Genomic DNA, 19,548 nt, shown 5'->3' with positions numbered 1-19,548 from the left:
ATGAGTTGTCTAGTTCATAACTTTGAGGAATCCAAACTACACGGATGTCTTTAGTTTTCAAATCTCTAAAACTGATACTACAGTAATATGGGGGGGGGGGCGGTGACAGAAGGAACAGATCACTCAACACAGATGACAAAGCGCTTTGCAAACCACTGGAGCCAAAAGAAATGCCAGCAGCTGGCAATGGTGACCCTGTTGATGTTCTGCTTTCCTGTCAGTCAATCCATCTTCTGCAATATGAGTATGGCAGTTTTCTGGGCTTCATCGGGCAGCTTTTTTTTTCCTGGAAGTTGAGCATCTTCAGAAGCAGTCCTCATGGGTGTAACAACAGGGATAGCATTTGATCTGCAGGTCCTCTATCCAGCTCCACCCACCCTTACCACTCTGCAAGTTGGCATTGAGGAAATGAAAAAGCATAAGAGAGTTCCAAGCCTCCTAAGCTCTTGCAAATAGTTTTGTCAAGATGCCCCCCATCAGCCTGCCTCCAATGACTCCCTTAGAGCCTGACTGCTGAACATGAAGCAGGAGATAAAATGGCCATGAAAGGGATGATCACAAGTCCAAAGTGTAATTCGGATTTGACCAAGGATATCTTAAAACATGACCAAAGAATGGCATGTGGACTTGGGCACTCTGGAGAAAAGTCTTGTTGTAAGAGCAGAGGGCCCACCCACTTGGACCCTGACGGCTGCATGAGGTCACCGGACATTGCACTTCCTTCCTCAGGTCAGGCTGATGTCTCAATCTGCCTCAAGCCAGCTACTAAAACATTACCACACATACCATACCTGTTTCCTGAGGGTCAAGAGACATGTGCTCATTGCACTAGCTGATAGGCTCTGAAAAAAACCCTTTAAAAATAAAACTAAGTAGGTTTTCAGTAACTTGAAGATTGCCTACTCTTCCTTATACTAACAGTAAGGAATGACAAAGTTTTATGACTAAATGAAACAGCAATCTGTACAATGCTAGATTTTCCAAAATACTGCATATAGCTTCTCAAAGTTGAAAAGGAAATAATGGACTCTTCAGCTCTTGGACTCTTCAGCTCTTGCCAGGCCCTCTGATGGTCTCCCAAAGCCAGAAACATCTAGCTTGGCATAAATCAAGTCACTGGTCTGAAGAGACTGAGGGAAGGAAACCATCTTCTACCCTCTTCAATACTCTCAGCTCAACTCAGAGGCTATACTGTTGTCTGTACACACACAGCTCTCTTCATTCACCTGAGTGGAAAGATAGACCCCTGCCCTCTAGGGTACCAGAACTTTATCAATACCCAGTGGAGAATGTGGATTTTCATGACTTGACCTGAACAAAGCCAAAGCTCCCCAGCCAACTAGGTTGGTTCAACAATGCTCAGGCTTACAAACCTCTGGCATGCTCTTCTTTCTTTAATATAACTCCTACTAATGGAATCCTGGGGGCTGGAGAGATGGTTCAGCGATTAAGAGCACTGGCTGCTCTTGCAGAGGATCCAGAGTCAATTCTCAGCACCTATATGGCAGCTAACAACCATCTGTAGCACCAGTTCCAGGGATTCTGATGCCCTCTTCTGACCTCCACGGGCACTGAATGACACAGGTGCATTTACATACATGCAGGAAATACACTCAAACACACAAAATAAAAATAATACTTTTTTTTTTTTTCAAAAAAAGGAATCCTGCTTCCTCAGAACAATGGGACTAGGGCAAAAAATATCCAAAGGCGCAAAGCTGAAACGCAGGGTGTTCTGACACATCGAGCACCAGAAGCTCTGGAAGTTAGAACATCTGTGAAAAGTAAGTGAATAAATAATTTTTTTAAAGCCTCAGACTTACAGTGCCAGTTAACTTGAGTTCTAAAATATAATATTTTTCAGAGCTGGAAGAATGAAATTTATCCTGCTTTTATCAAAGTAGACAACACTCTCAAGTGAAAATTAATAGCCCTAACCTGAAACTACAAACACTTCTGAAAGAAACTGAAGGAAACACTAACACATTGAAAGATACTTTGTGTTCCTGGATTAGATGACTCAGTATGGCTACAATGTTCACACTACCCAAGGCAACCTACAAACTCCAAGAAATCCTATAAAAGTCTCAATGGCAAGTTTTGCAGAAATGGAAAATTATATCCTAAAATTAGTATATATTCCCAAGGCACTCTGTATATACAACCATTTATTAAAAGAACAAAGTTGAAGGATTCACACTTCATAATTCCAAGGTACACAAAACCACATCTATTTCACAGTAATCAAACATGATATTGGTTAAAGATGGCAGACCAACGGAATGGAGAACTCAGAGGTAAATCTCATGTGTATAGCTGAGTGATCTTAACAGAGATCACTTAAGAAAAAGGATAGTATCTTACCTAGTAACTGAGAAAACTGGAAAGCCATACCCAAAGAAAAAAGAAAAATGTGACCCTTATGCTATACCCCAAAATTAACTCAATATGAAGACCTAAATGTAAGAAAAAAATCCTACAAAATACATAAGGAAAAGCTTAAACTTGGCAATGATTTCTTATGTTCAATGTCAAAAGCATATACAATGGAAGGGGAAAAAATAAAACAAATGAGACTACATGAAACCTAAAAACTTCTATACATCAAAGAAACAATCAGGAGAATGCAAAGGCAACCTACAAATGGAAGAAAGTATCTGCAAAACATGTATTCCCTACAGGGCTGCTATCTAGAATACATAAAGAACCCCAGATCAACAAATTCAAATGATCTGATAAAAACAGGCAAAAGACTTAAAATAAACGTTTCTCCAAAGATGAAAAAAAGGTCAGCCTACATATGAAACGACTGTTCACCATTACTACTGGTCAGTGAAATGAAAATCAAAACAACACTGGGCCATCATCTTACAATGTTAGGTTGGTCACCATTAAAAACAAAACAGAAAGCAAGTAGTGGTGAGGACACAGATGAACTGGAATGTTTGAGCACTGTTGGTGGGACTAAATAAAAGTAATGCAACCACAATAAAAACAGTATGGTGGTTTTTCAAAAACTTAAAAACATAATTACTTTATGATTCAGAAATACTACTCTGAGTTACCAAATGAAGAAACGGGTCTGGAAGAGATATTCATACCGTCATGCTCACAGCAGCACTGTTCCTAACAACCAAGAAATAAAAACAACCCCAAATCCCAGCAGCTAGAGAATGAAAAGACATATTCTAGTCACACTGGAATATTATTCAGCCATATGGAAAGAGATTCTGCACATGAAGAGGTAACATGCTAGCTATTACATGATTCCACTTACATGAGGTATCTCAAGTAGCCTAATTCACAGAAACGGAAGTAGAAAGCTGAGCATAGGGCATGGGGCTGGGGAGAATTACTGTTTAATGCATACAGTTTCAGTAATGTCTGATGAAAAAAGTTCCAGAGTTCATTCAGTTGCACAACTCAACTGAACTGCACATTGAAAATGAGAAGGGGCCAAACTTTGTTCTGTACTTTTTAAAATTTTTTTATTTATTACTTTTATTTTTATGTGCATGAGTGTATTGCCTGCATGTGTGTACGAGCACTCGTGTAATGCAGTACCCGTGGAGGTCAGAAGAAGATGTCAGATCCCCTCGAACTATAGTTACAAACAGTTGTTAGCCACCATATGGGCGCTGGGAATTGGACCTGGGTCCTCTGCAAGAGCAGTCAATGCTCTTAACCGCTAAGCCATCTCTCCAGCCCTTGTTCTATATTTTTATTAAGATAAAAGAAATGACAATCTTAGAAATACCACTGCTGTCACTTTTACAAGTAGCTCACAAAGTTCTAATAAAAATTCTGATAATGAACAATGCACTAGAAATGTAATTTATGCCACTAAATTTTAAAATTCCTCAACAGCCTCCCAAGATTCTTTCTGTTTTGAAAATCAAAAAAGAAAATTCAGAGACAATGGGCAACGCTGACAAAAGTGAAAAATGCTATTCTATTGATTTTCACTTCTGACTTGGCTTTGTCAGTGAAAGTAATTTTGGCTTTTTTTGGAACATGGAAAATGATTTTTGGAGGGCTGTTCACTAAATACATTAGCATGCCTAAAAAAGCCCCATGTCTTGGTGGGGTTCTGGCCTAAGGAATCTTTTTTGGTAATTCCTCTACTCATCAATCAGTTTTTACTGAATTCTTCCTATATTTCAGGAATCACTGTCAGACACTGGGGCAGAAATAAGTAACAAAGTTTGGGACCTTAAAGTTGTGACATTCCCAGAGCATGTCTCTGCTGACTTGGTCATAACCTTCCAGTAAAGGCAGTTACAAGCACAGAAACCATCCATTCAAGATGTTATCCAAAAGTTCTTAGTCAGACATGGGTTAACAGTTTGTCAGAAATCTATCTACACAGAAACATTTTAAATATTTAGGTCCTAGAATGGAATTTCATGGAATTTATGACAAATGGGAAGGATACGAGCAACATAAAATGATTTGTAAATAACATAAAACATAAAAAAATTTAGCTGTAGGGAACTGAAGTAAACAGGCTCTAATAAAACCACTGCCTTGTATTATTATTTGAAGTCTAATGCTAAGACAGTTTGACCAACTGTTTTCCACTGCCAAGAATTGAACCTGAAACCTGAAGCATGCTGGTCGCTCTACAAATGAGCTATATCCCCCAGACTGGCTAACATCTTAACTTGGTAATTAATACCTATTACTTTATCTAAATAAAGATAATTTCAACATTGTGCATAAAATGAAGAGCTGGGTTAAGCAGGTGGACTACCATAAACAGGTGCTATAATGACAGAGCAATGACAACAGATGACAATAACCAGGCTGCCCATGACCACACAAACAGGAAGTAGCAGAACTGTTCTGTGTCTGACATCATCTCCACCACTGCAATGATTTCTTCTTTATTACATGACACCATTTTCCCCACCTTTTTCAAAGGATTTGTGTAAAGGATAAACTATCTCATAAAGCGAGAGAGAAAAGTATTGATTTTCTCACTCATAATAGCAAAATCTGAAGAAGTGAATTAAGACAAAATTCTATCAATGGACTGTTTGAAAGTTTTTGGTAAAAACACAATTCCTATGCTATTTCTAAATTGGTAATAAATATAGATATTTCTGGGATACTTATAAAATCAGAAATTCCCCAAGGCTTTTACCTTTTCTGTCTCAACAGTTAATGGTTAGCCTAATCTTACTGTGTTATTTTAGAAAAGAAATGCTGAATGACACATGTTTCACAGTCTGTGTGTGTAACACAGGACTTCAGTGACTCTGTATGAGTCATGTTTGCAATGCTAATTCTAAGGGGAAATTCCAGCAAAAACAAAAAGAACCTGTATTTCCAGGAAAATATTATCTACTAGCTATGATTCAGCTTCACCATCTTTCTTGCTCAAGAACAGGGATACCATTTAAAAAATAAAGATATACAATTTCTTTTATTAAATTTGGGTTGCTCTTCATCTTAAGGCTAAAATAGTTGATGTAAAGGTTGGTTTTACCAATAAAATAATCTAGTCCAATTATATCAATCAGATATTTCACAATGATCAAGTAAGAGTATCATTACAATTATAGAGACTCAATATCACAGGTGTCCACTATATCACAAACAATCCAGATGTTCAATATATTCTGGAGAATGAAGAGAAACCTGATCTGGGGGATATTAAGATTTAATATCAAACTATAATAATAATTGCTAAAAACGTAATTGTAGAATTTATATAGTATCAAATTTGGACAAAAAATAGAAACATACGAAAACACAAAATATGATTTAAAGGAAACTGTTGGAGCTGGGATGCAGTTCACTTGGTGGGGTTCAATCCCCAGCACCCCATAAAATGAGGGGTAGTGACACAGGCTTGCATTCTAGCACTTTATTAGTAGAGAAAGGAAGATCGAAGTTGAGGACCATTCTCAGTTACAAAGCCAGTTTGAGGTCAATCTGGACTACATGAAACTGTCTAATAAAAGAAAAAAGATTGATAACTGATCTGTTCTGAGGATAAGAAAACATGCTGGGAACAATATATCAGTGTCTTCTGGGGATATACTTATAATAGGTACACAAATGATAGCAATTACCTAGAACACATAATGAGTGTCTACAAATATACACTAAGAAAAAAGCATATTCATAAAAAGAACAATAAGAGTGTGAATAGGCAATTCAAAGAGCCATCACTAGGAATAGCTAATAAACAGACATTATTTAGGTAAGAAAAAGCTATCAAAGTACACAACTGAGAAGAAAGGAAGGAAAATTTCAAGACAGAAAAGCAGGCTTATATGGCTCAGTGGTATAGCATTTGCCTAGCATGCACAAGACCATAGGGCTGACTCACAGTATAGACACCCCCCACCCATGGAGAACAGTATTAAACCAATAGAATTATCATTTTCTCTCTCTCCCCACCTCCCCATATATGTCTATGTACGTGTGTATGTGCCTCTCTTCTGCTAATTCTCTGCAACACTAGAAACTAATAGTGAACTAATACTGCTGTGTGAGCCCATCACTGGAGAGGACATGGGGTTCTCTTCCTGTCTTCGTATTCCTTCCTGTGAGTGTAGGCACATTTCTCTGCCTCTCTCTAGGGAACTCTTTGGTGACCTTATGTACCAATCAAGAATCCAGTAAGCACATTGAGAGGCTGGTGCCAAACTGCCATCAAAGTTCCTCTGATTCCTCACTAATCGTTCTCTGTGCTATAAAAAGATGTGATGGGAGAATGAGGTCCAAGCCAGCTCTCCCAACCAACTGGCTGACCACAAAGTCTCCACTGGGCCTCCCTAGATTTCCAACTCTTCATCCTTGAAGAGGAGGAGTATGTAGGGAATAGTTATGAAGGTCTAATTCTAGGTGCAGATAGAAAAAAAAGTCAGCATGGGCTGGGGCTATAGCTCAGTGGTAGAACACTTGTCTAGCATGCAGAAGATCCAATATTGAGGTTCAATTCCTAGTACTGGGAGGAGAGAAGAAAAAAAAGTCAGCAAAACACAAGAGGGATTTGGACACCTCCACATTTCATCTACAAAGAGCTACAAAAGCTGAAGGGGTAAAGTCATGCCATCCTAGCTGACAGTGATTTCATGCTGATTAAGTGCTTGAACTTCACAAAAAGGCCCCCACTCACTCTGTAGTCTCTATTCACATCACTGAGCTGCCAATAATTATCAGGGAGGCCCATTCGCTTGTACTCTTCACTAAGATCAATCAGTATCCAGCCTTGTTCTCTTTCTTCTTTATCCAGCTTGGGATTGAAGGAAAAGCAGTATAACTCCTCATATTTCACTGCAAGAAAAAGGAGAATAAAGCCAAATCAAGCTAAGTCAAAGCCAAAACCAAACTGCCCCAAAAACATTCTGTCCCAGCTGGAGTTCACCACCCCTGTCTCCCACCTCTGGCACACTGACAAGGGCATCCCACTGCTGTGGACAGAGTGACATAAACTCCTCCCAACGACAAGAAGGCTTGGGGACATCTGGATGCAACTCTGTAAGAGCTTCCTTCCACGTGGGAAATAGGGCATTTTCTTTGTTTGGAAGGGTTTTTTTTTTTTTTTTTTTTTTCATTGCTTTAAAAGCGAACATATTCTCCAAACCACATAAAATATGGGACATAAAAAATTAAGAATGTATGTATTCATTAGATGTCAATGAAGTCTGGATTTGGGGTGGAGAATGGAGGTATTTTCATGTTCCCCTGAACATTAAGAGTATTAAGAATACAGAAACAAAACAGTTTTTATGAGTTATGAGTGATGTTACACATTTCCTTTGAAAACATTTGTATTTTCAACAACTACATATACTATAACTGCACTGCTCTTAAGATATTTATGAGGAGCCATTAATAAAATCAATCATTAATGCACAGCAGCCTGGGCAAGGAGAACAAACTGAGGGATGCTTTGTGAAAGCCTTCCCTCACCATTTTCAGGGCACTTCTGTCCTACATCATCTTCTATGCTTGTGAGGTCAAGCCAAGAACCCCACTGATTCCCTCTTACTAATAAAATCTAGCACTTGGTTTTCTTTCTCTTGTTTTTGCCATGTAAGGGAAATATTAAGACAAGTACTGCCCAACAGAAATACAATGTGAGCCACAATGCCATTAAAACGTCCCTGTAGCCACATTTAAAAAGTCGAAGGAGCTGGGCGTGGTGGTGCATGCCTTTAATCCCAGCACTCAGGAGGCAGAGGCAGATGGATCTCTGTGAGTTCAAGGCCAGCCTGGTCTACATAGTGAATTCCAGGACAGCTGGGGCTACAGGGAGACCCTGTCTCAAAAAAAAAAAAAAAAGTAAAAGGAGGCTGGAAAGATGACTCAGCAGTTAAGAGCACTGGCTGCTCTTGCAGAGGACCCGAGTTCGGTTCCTAGCACCCACGTGGCAGCTAACAATCATCCATAATTCACGTGGCAGCTAACAATCATCCATAATTCCAGTTCCAGGGGATCTGACACCCTCTTCTGACCTCCACGAGTACTGCACGACATAAGTACACTTACATGCATGTAGGCAAAACACTACCACACATAAAAATAAATAAGTAAATTTCTTAAGTAAAAGGAAACAATAAAATTAATTTAGTAATATTTTAATGCAGCATATCTAAAATACACTTTTAATATGCATACAGTATAAAATGCTAATTTTCACATTTTGCTTTGTGCTGTCTTTGAACTCTATGTGTAGTGTATACTTACAGACACCTCTCAGTTCAGTCAGCCACATGTAGAAGTGCTGACAGCCGACTACCGCCAGAGGCTACCATAACGGAAGCACAAGACTGAAGGACTCCTGAGGATAACAAACCCTTGCCTTGTTCTAGATTCTGTTGTAATAAATCCATCAATCAAGTAGGAACACACCACGTTGATCCTTATTTCACAGATGAGGAAAGCGAGGCAAAGCTGGCTGAGGTACAGCGCTCAAGGGGAGCCACACAGCTGGTAAAGGGGGAGTCTAACCTGCAGAAACAAGATAAGCCGGCTGCAGGCTGCTGGCTGACCCTCTCCAGGGCAGGTTTCTGTTCTTCCCTTACTTCCCTTGCTCCATCCTCATTATCTTCCTGTCTCTTTCCAATGTGTGTCTATCTCCTCTTTGGTTTCCCACATCCTCCCATCCATTTATTACTTTAGTGATAGCACTCTGTGAAGACAATTTATGTTCCTACACATGTGATTGGAGGCCCTGTAAAGGATCTGGCCACCAGAAGGAGTCAACCAAAACTCAATTTTAAGTTTGTTTTGAGTGCTATTGATATGATTCTTCCACATGAAATAAAGCAGACTAGAGTCATATTTTGAAGAAAGATAAGGGTATTTCAAGTACCAGATTTTTTTTAGTAGGCGTGTAATAAGAAGGGACAAGACTAGAAAAATTATGTCCTACTTGAGTCTCTCCTGACGTCACCTTTCTAAACTTTGAAACAAAACCCTGGTTATTTGATCAGATAAGAGTAACACACAGTACAGGTGCCCAGAGAGCAGATTCTGTCATTAAAAACAGTTTGTTGTCATCTGAACTAATGGAGGACAGCACAGAAAGCTGAGATCCTGTTCTGGGAACAGCTGTTTCAACACTGACACATCTTTTCCATTCCTAAGTACCATTTTCATGACTCAGACTTCTGCTAGCATGATGCTAACCGCAAATGCAATTTATTTACAATGCCAAAAGCATCTCTTGAGAAAACTTCAGTTCCCTTGGTGAAAGAAGAGCTGATGACTATGGGATGATAATGGAAGTTAAGTCTCCTTTTGAAAATATTTATAAATAGGTTTAAAGGTACGAAAATAAAGCATTCCGTGACCATGGACAGTTTACTGTGTGCTGGCTGATGCTGAGCATTGAAACATGCATAAACTGAAGAGTGGTAATTTATAATTGACAGTAAGATAATTCTTGCACAGATAGACATTAGAATACGTTGACAGTGAAATCACAAAATGTTTCTTTGGGATATTTTTAAGGAAAAGGGTAATAAACAAATCCTCAGGCCCAATTTTAAGTAAAAATTCTTTATGAGGGCAAGAAAGCCTCTATCTTTCATTACCTAAACCTTTGTCTTGCTTATATGGGTGAGCTTCTCACTCAGAGGCAAGCCCCACTGCATCCTGGGGACTGTATACTTTGAGAAAATTTTTAAAAGTACCCTAGCACAGATGTAAATCCTATTGAGTATTTCCCATTCTATATTCAGTTTCTCCTAGTCCTGATGTCTATAAACTATACCAGGGAGACAAGAGTTTTTTAAAAAATTAGGACTAAAGAAATATTTAATATTTTGGTTGTATTTTTAATTTGTATAATTTTTTATTTTTTTAATTTGTATAATGACAAATGGCAGGTGTTCTGAGGGACAACAGAATAGCTTCTACCTAGCTGGAGGTTTGTCTTCTTACTATGATGTCTTCCTACTTCCCCCACTCCCACCCCTGAAGGAGAAGAACATGGAAGCATGTTCTTTTCTACTTCTGTGAGTTCAGCTGTTCTGGGTTCTACATCCAAGTGAGACTATGCAGTGTCTGTCTCCCTGCATTTGGCTTATTTTACTTAGCATGAGGTTGTCCATTTGCATCCCTATTTTCAAAATGAAAGAATTTCTGCCTTTTAAAAAGCTCAGTAGTATTCCATTGCGTACATATAGCACATTTCCTTCACCCAGTCAGCTGCTGAGGGATACAGACTGATAACTGCTACTGTGGGTAGTGCTACAGAGAACAGAGAAGGGCAGATATCTCTTCAACATAATGACTTCAGGCCCTTCAGATAAACAGTAGTGGGGCTCCTGGATCGGGTGGTAGCTCTATCTTTAGTTTTTTGAGAAGTGTCTATACTGTTTTCGATGACTGAACTTATTTACACTCCTCCAAACAGCACAAGAGTTGTCTTTTCTTCAGTCTTTCTAGTATGAAAGGATCTTTTGTCTTCTTCACATCAGCTATCCTAAGAAGTATGAGGTGCTATCTTAAGAGGGTTTGAATTTTTATCTCCCTAATAACTGATTCTCAGCATTTTCTCACATATTTATTAGCCATCCATGCCTTCTTTCCAGAGTGCCTACTTAGGGAATTATGTGTTTTCTTCCCATAGAACCAAAGCACCTTTTATATATTCTAGATATCAATCTCTTATCAGATTTATGACTTGCAAATGTTTTCTGATACATAAGCAGTCTCCCCTTTCATTAGCAGTTTCCTTTTGTTGCAAAAGAGGCTTTTATCATACAGAAATCTTTCATTTTGAACAGAGAAAAAAATTTTTTGCTTGCTCACACAAGGTCATCTCCCTCAGCTGATTCACCACCTCTGAAAACAGACAAGATAAATATTCCCTGGACATTTTACATCTCCAGATCTGAGTCATCACATCCAATAAAGCTTCCTTTGCTGCAGTGATCACCAGTGATCAGCAGGTCTCAACAGAAGAGGCTCCAGAGCCTCATTCTAAGGTGCCCTACTAGGAGGGCACTGGACCTCATCCTATAAAAAGCAAAAACAAAATATAACAACAACGAAAAAACCCTGCCTTTAAACTATAAATGTAAACTAAAAGCACACCTTTGACTTTAGGAATTGGGTTTGTTTTGGGGGTTTGTGGGTTTTTTGTTTTCTTGACACAGGGTCTCCCTGTAGCCCCAGCTGGACTTGAACTCATTATGTAGACCAGACCAGCCGCAATCTCACAGAGAGCCCCCTGCCTCTGGTCCCAAGTGCTGTGATTAAAGGCATGCACCACCACACCCTGCAAGAATTGTTTTTTAAAGAAGAGAAAGTTACATACAAACCATTTTGGTGCCTTATGGCATATTACCTACTGAGATCATGTATTTGTTTAGCAAAAACAAACCTGAATGTTTTTCTGTGTAGAAAAGCAAAATAACAATTCCTAAAACATTACATGAAATTAAATATGACTATTTCTAGGAGAGCATAATTGGTGTTTGAGTCAAAAGCCTAAGCTCAAGTCTGCACAGAGGTGCGTGCTTTCACTTTCGTTAGCACTGCTGTTCACTGCATCTCCTCAGCCCAGAAAGCTAGGTCACTGCAATCTAGTCCAACCTCTTGCTCTCACCAACACCTTCTCTCTCTAACATTATTTCCTGCTTCCCAAAGGAAAAGCAAATCATCCAGTGTCAACTCTCAACTTGGAACCTATGACTACACCCAAGCTTTGTTCCTCCCCCCCTCTTCCCTCACCTGGCCAAAGTAGAGAAAACCGGGTTAAAAAGAAAACAGGGAAGAAGGAAAACACCTTGTCTTCCAGTTATCAGTAGCAAAAGTTAAAACAGTGTATTTAGGAAAAAATATGGAGGAACTGTCTTTCATTGCACAGTAACTGAGAAATACAAAGGTAATTTAATGTTAAAATGAGAAGTACTGCTAAAAGTCAAAGAGAAAAAGAGAGATGAGAATTATCAGAGCGTAGAGGAGAAAGGGAGAGGAAAGTTACAGCCATTAGCAGAAAGACATGGAACTGCAGGGTATTTAGTCCCGGAAAGAAGCACTGAAAGCCAATCGCCATGGATATTTTTGAATCCCGCCAACTTAAAGTAGAGGTAGTGGAAAGCTGATTAGAGAGGAGCGAGAAGATGGCACAGCTACCATTGAGATTGAGCACATCTAAATTAAAAAATGAGGGTGGCTCACCTTCACTGTGCATTTTAAACAAGTAAAAGTCTGAATTACGCATTAAGAATATTGAAACTAATGTCATAGGAAAGGACTACTAGATTCCAATGATAACATCAATAAAAAAAGAAATTACCAGCCTGGGTAATGGCTCAGTCAGCAAGTGGCCTTGCAAGCTTGAGAACCTGGGTTCAATCATAAGCACCTATACTTTAAAAAAATAAGGGGGGGGGCAGGCATGGTGGCACAGGCTTGTAATCCAATCCCATCCATCACTGGGGAGGTAGGAACAGGCGGATCCCCAGAGCTCCCTGGCCTGCCATCTTAGCCTACAGGAGGAGATCCAAGCCAATGAGAGCCCCTCTCTCAAAAAACAAGATGGACAGCTCCTGATGAACAACACCCGAAGATCTCTTCCAATCTCCATATGCATGTGCATACATGTGCAACTACACACATGAACATACACAAAATGAAGTTGCACTGAAAAATTGCTCAAGTATCAATGATATAGAGACTATAAAAGATTCAAATCAAGCAAATGAAACAAGCTCAATAATGAGTTTTTTGAAAGTCAATAGTAAATACGTAGAGTTGTAGATGTAGCTCAGTGGTACAGTATGTGCATCATGTGTTTGGCCACAGGTTCAATTCCCACCACCCCCAAAAAAAACCATGCAGAAGAATTGGGAATTAAGATGAACTAAAAAGCTATAATTTGGTAAAAATGGGAAAATAAACAAAAGAAATTATTTAAATAACGAAGGGCCTATGAACACTAAAGAGGGAAAGATAATTGATATAAAAATAAACAGCTGGAGGCAAGTTAGAGGGTGGGGTAGAGACAACATGGGAAACAGAAGCTCCCTGAGAAATAGGAGTCGCAATCAGAACACTCCAAATCCTCATTAGCACAGCGGAGCCACAGGTTAATGTAATTCTCCATTGGGCCATAACCTACTGGGATCTTTTACAGTCTGTAAGAAAATGCTTATCCATCTTTATTTATATAAAATGAAAATCAATAAAATCTCTTCCAATTTTTAAGTATTTTCAATTATCCTCAACCCAGAAATCCCAAGAATCTCTAGAGTTTCAAAAATATCTTTTTCAGAGGTCTTGAATTAAATGAATTTCCAGACATTTCGTCTTTTGTTTGTTTTGTTTTAAAATATGGTACTCTGCAATTATCTATGTCCTTAAGGGATGAATATATGATTCATGTTGGTGATTAGAATAACCAGAGAGCTATACTGCACCGCCTGTAATCGAATTCAAAGTGTGTCTCCTTCAACCAACTAAATCTCTCCCTTCCCCCTTCTTCTCTTACCTTCTCTCCCTCCCTTTTGAACTCTGATATACCTACAGGGGGAGCAAAGATGTATTTTGTCAACTATCCTCTGATGATTCTTTTAAACCATGCTTGCCTCCAGTGGAGTTGCTGCCTTGTACCTGACCCACTCCAGCTCTACCCATCTCTTCCCAGATTCAAACTATAGCCTGTAAGAAGTCCAAACTTCAGCACTGTTTCTAACAATATGCTGTGGGACTGCCCAGGCTCCATCTCATCTTCCCACACTTATTAAAACTTTGTGTTATATAACCTGGCATGTCTAATGCTGGTATTTCAAAACACTAGTGGCTCTTTTTAAATCCTCTCAGGTGATGGCTCTAATTCAATTAATTACTATGTTTTCCTTTTATGGAAAAGGCAGTTAGTTGGATCTGTGGCTCCCCCTAATAGCTAACACACAAAATATCACCTTTGAAGAAAAGGCAATTTTAATGAAAAGCAGAGGTACCCTGTGGTCTTCTTCCCTTTGCCCTTGTACTTGCTGCCTTCTCCCTGTGGTCCACTCTTCCAGTTGTTCAGCCCTTTCCCAGATCTTAGGCTATTCCTAAATCCCATTAATCCGGTCAGAGCACTTTTATTACCCTGCACACCCATTAATCAGTGACACAGAAATTGCTGGCACACAACTCCCCTCACAATCTCTGCTGCGTGCAACCTAATGTACATCTTCCCAGAACTGCTGTTCCAATTATAGAGCACCCTCCAAAAAGTTCAACTGCTTTTCTGGCTTATTCTGAAGTTAATCTCAACACATTTGGAAGGGGTAAAAAAGTCTCAACCAACTTCCTTTAAAGGGGAACAAAGTCAAAATTATCTTACTGTGACAACTCCCAGGCATCATTTCCATTAAATAACATTGGGTTTTAGCTACCTACAAATGAAATGGTCATATTGTAAGAAATTCAAGACCTAGCCCAATGCCTTGAAAAGGTCACAAACTTCTCATCTGAATCAAAATGCATTTGGCAAAGGAACTATAAACATGTATCCTATCTCCCTTATTGATGGCTTCCATGTGGCACTGAAGTTTTATCTAGATGGTCTTTTTTACTATAGTCTCCCAAGAAACCTAAAAGAATATTTTCTTTAGGCAAGTTCATACTAACTTTGCAGAGAGACAGAAATACTTTTGTAGAGGTAGTGATCTTTCAGTCTGAAGACCCAAACAGGTGGGCTAGAACAAAACAGTTAAATGGGGAGGGGGGGTGGGGAATGGGGTGTGTGTGTGGGTGTGTGTGTGGGGGGGGTTATATATACATAAAACATGTATAATCATTAAACATTCTTTCTACCACACTTACAGAGGTTTCGTTCAAGAAAAATCAACACACTCACTCCCTAAATATTCCCTGATGCTAACAAAAGCCCAGGTACTTATACTAGTAATTAAATCGAACATAAATTACTATCAAAACCCTATGAACAAAAACAACCACCATGGTGGTTCATGCCTATAATCCTGTACTGGGAGACAATAGCAGGCAGATTTCTGTGAGATTTAGGCCAGCCAGGGCTATATAGTAAGACCCTGCTTCAAAATAAAAAACAGAAACAAAAAACAAAAAACAAACTTATGAAGGCCAAATCTTTAAAGTCCTGGGAGGGGAAGAATACACTAGAAGTTTTGAGTAATAATGTTTTCCATACTAAATAATTTTAAGTTCTGTCCTAAGCCTCATACAAGGTGACTCAATCACCAAAGAGCATAAAACTTTTAAGTGACTTAAGGCCCAAAGAAAAGCACATTACAAACTCCCATAAAGAAAATGTGAATAGTAAGATTAATAAGAGGCCTATCTAGTAAATATCTCAAGGGAGATCCCAAATGACGAGGATCTATGTAGCAGGTGATCACTCAGACTTCTTAGCCTGGAGTGCAAAGACAGCAACCATTCCTAAAAAAAAACTGCCATTCCTAAGCACAATCCAAATTCTTAGACAAGATTTACACCTTTCATCAGAGCAGACCCACATTAAATGTCACTCTCCTTGCCTACCTGGCCGTGCAAGGCGTAACAGAGAAATATACACATCATGACAGTCCCTCTCCTGCGGGATGACGAGCTGAATGATCTGAAAATTCTTGCAGCGAATAAGCAGCGGACATCCAGTCGCGGTCGTGGCCTGTTTTTCGATGGTGGAGATCTGGCTGTGAAGAATCTAGAACCAAAGGTTCATTTGAATACATTATACACAAAGAACTAACAAAAATGATGAGGCAAAAAGGTGTCTGAGCCACAGAGACAAGTACTGGTCTTCAAATTCTGGCTAGCTCAACACCTGCAGCCCTAGTGACAAGAACTACAAGGGAACTACAGAAATCTCTAACTTTAGGTTTCAATACCAAACTCTGATTGCTACAAATACTATTTTTTTAATATTTTATTTATTACTTCTATTTTTGTGTGTGTAAGTGTAGCGCCTGCATGTACTAAGTGTACCCATTTCGTGTAATGCCCGAGGAGGTCAGAGGAAGGTGTTAAGATTCCCCTGGAACTGGAATTACGGACAGTTGTTAGCCATCATGTGGGTGCTGGGAATTGAACCCAGGTCCTCTTCAAGAGCAACTGTTAGCTACTGAGCCATCTCTCCAACCTCCCACAAATATTATTCTGAAGTAAAATATTCAGCATGTAAATTTGCACAGCTTCAGGTAAGGGAACATTTTGGTACCAAATTCTAAATGTATTTGATAGCTAAAATAAAATAAGGTCATGGGAAGTTAGTGAAATAAGCTTTTGTAATCAGCAAAAGTTAGAGATGGCTCCACTGGGAGGTGCCACCATGCTCCTTAAGTCCACATGGAATGCTCAAGCTCAATAACCACTTGTTTTTCAAACTGTGGGTGGTCAGGCAGTCTGCAAAAGGAGTATCTATTTCATTTTTAATTGTTTTCAATGGAGCGATCTTAAGTATATACATTTATAAGGTACAATGATTATTTTGATATGTGTGAGGCATATGGAATGATTAAGTCAAGCATGTGTATGTGTGTGTGTGTGTGTGTGTGTGTGTGTGTGTATTAAATCTCCTTGCTGAGATTATTTTTTAGGATGAGATATTTAAATTTTACTCAAGTTAATTTGAAATAGATGATTGACTAGAGTACCCTCCTATGCAACTGATCTCAAAACCTAGTACTCCTGTCTATCTGAAATTCTGTACTCCTTGATCAACAATTCCCCATTCCCTTCCTTATTACCTCACTGATAGCCTCTTGGAATCATCATCAATAGAAAACAAATCATTCTGGATTTTATCTCCCTGGCTTTTAAGGAAGGTATGGTCCGACCTGAAGGGGAGCTCTTCACTAAGTTCCTTTCCATGGTATAAGTGTAGTGCTAGCAACCTTCTAGGAAAAGTATAGACCTGCCCATGGAGTATAGGAAGGGAAACTCTACAATTAAAGATTTTGGTTGTGGGTTATAAAGTCATAAATGTCTAATGGTTTGACTACTTAGCAGCAAAAATATCTCACCTCTAGCTTTCCTTTTCTTATGAAATCACTCAGAAAAGTAAAGTTAATGTAATAAAATCTTAGAATGGCTACTTTGGAAGATCCTGCCAGAGGGAGAGGCCCCTGAGGCTCCACCCTTGATTGGAGGAGCTATTGGCTGTTGAAGGCTCAGGCACCATAAACATGCTGTAACTGACGTGACTGAATCTGTTCTTCATGGCTAGGACACAGAGCACCTGCATCTTCAGGCTATTTCTAGGTCTATCTTTAAAGACGTTCAAATAATTAGTGGTTAAGCTGGGTAAGAACAACAGGTAGATGTGATTCTGATTAGAAAAGGACACACCCCCCAAAATATTTTTCAAAATACAAACCACTTTCCCCATTCTGAGACAAATGAAAAACATGTAAGGCCAAAACTAAGGCCAGCATACCCATGTTTCTTTCCTTGTGTCAGGTGCATTTTCCACAAATATGACATGTGTGGCTGTCAGATACAAAGTTCCCAGGGCTGCTTTTTTAGAAGACACTCGATCTACCAAGCGGACATTTTCAACCTAGAGAAATAAGTTTGAAGAAAAAAGAAAAAAAAAAGTTAATCACAAAATACCAGGTAATTTCAAAATTATTCTAAAATTAAATCTGAGACTCCTTCCAATAATAAAAATCAAAACATGCTCCCTTAATTCAATTACAGAATATAATGTATATCACAGGACAAACACCAATTATTAAAATATGACTTTAAGTGTGTCATAAAAGATTTAAAGGCTTTTTTTCTTTCCTTGAGATTTACTTTCACTGTAACTATATAAAATTTCAAACTTAAGGCAGGCAGAATGCATATGCATTAAAGTTGTAAATTTACGTAATGACTATCTATGACTACGAACCAGAGGCTATGAAAAAAGAAAACCATATGCTTTCCTGTGTTTGTGAAGCTGTGAAGTTGTATGGTCGTTTGCTTTCATATGAACTATTATAGTAGGGACACAAATGTACATGTTGGAGAAAAATATATCGGATAAAGGTATACAAAGAAACACTAAACTTTTAAGATCTAAGTACATTTTAAAGAAAATATTTCTAGGGGTTGAAGAAATGGCTCAGCAGTTAAAAGCACTGGCTGTTCTTGCAGAGGACCCGGATTCAATTCCCAACACCTACATGACAGGTAACAACCATAAATAACTCCAGTTCTAAAGGATGCCCTCTTCTGACCTCAATGGGCATTGTTTCACATGGGTGCACTTAACATATATGCAGGCAATATTCTCATACACATAAAATAAAAATAAAATCTTTCTAATGAATGGAATTCTTACCACTTAGCTAAAATGCAAACTGTTAGGCATCTGGAAATATTTTTATCAAGAATTCATGTATTTTTATTTATTTTTTAATATTTTATTTTTTATTTTGTGTGAGTGTTCACCACCATATTACCTGTTATTTGAAACAAATATACATGTATCTTCTACAGAAATATTTTAAATGCTTCCTATTTCTTATCTGATTATAGAGCAATGTGCTCTGTTCAGTGTTTCCTTTTTATTTTCTTTTACGAAATCTCAAATTTTGGCATGTATTTCCTTTACTATCTTCTTACTGTGAATTTTTAAATACTTGCAATCTCTTAATCCTTCTCTGTAGGAAAATCTCTCTTCATCTCCTTCATTCCTAATACTATAAATTATGTGTTTACGCACTTGTGGTTAGATAGGTGATAAGCTTTCTTCAAAGTAACAAGTCTTGGATTTATCAATTTATCATTTTTCTTTTCTAATTTGTGAATTTCTGATTTTCTGCTAATAAACTTAACTTGCTTTCACTGGGCATGTTACATGGTTTTTGCCTGTTTGAGTTCTCAATTCATTAATTTTCATTATTTTTGTTTAACAACACAGGTTTTAAAATAGAATCATTTTCCTCCAAATAAATCTTTGGCTGCATTCTGAGAGTTTTATTGCAATATGTTCATTCTTACTTTCTAAAATGTCAATGCTAGAGACATGGCTCAGCAGTTAAGAGCACTAACTGCTCTTGCAGAAGGTCTGGGTTCAATTCCCAGCACCCATATGGCAGCTAACAGCCATCCTAA

The 19,548-nt window shown here is 38.5% G+C and overlaps 1 protein-coding gene across 1 annotated transcript in view; it reads right to left on the bottom strand.

Moving 5' to 3' along the window:
* Mtmr7 (myotubularin related protein 7) overlaps positions 1 to 19,548 on the bottom strand; it is a 114,872-nt gene that overhangs the window by 70,280 nt on the left and 25,044 nt on the right. The window contains exons 2-4 of the mRNA XM_008844512.3: positions 17,882 to 18,004; positions 15,988 to 16,150; positions 7,133 to 7,290 (exon numbers count right to left, since the gene is read on the bottom strand). Coding sequence (XP_008842734.1) covers positions 7,133 to 7,290; positions 15,988 to 16,150; positions 17,882 to 18,004 — 444 coding nt within the window. The remainder of the gene's footprint in view (positions 1 to 7,132; positions 7,291 to 15,987; positions 16,151 to 17,881; positions 18,005 to 19,548) is intronic.

The sequence above is a fragment of the Nannospalax galili genome, unplaced genomic scaffold (assembly GCF_000622305.1).
Source record: "Nannospalax galili isolate Female #2095 unplaced genomic scaffold, S.galili_v1.0 scaffold242, whole genome shotgun sequence".
NCBI lineage: Eukaryota > Metazoa > Chordata > Mammalia > Rodentia > Spalacidae > Nannospalax > Nannospalax galili.
The sequence above is the reverse complement of the archived record's forward strand: the minus strand, read 5'-3'. Positions and strand labels throughout refer to the sequence as shown.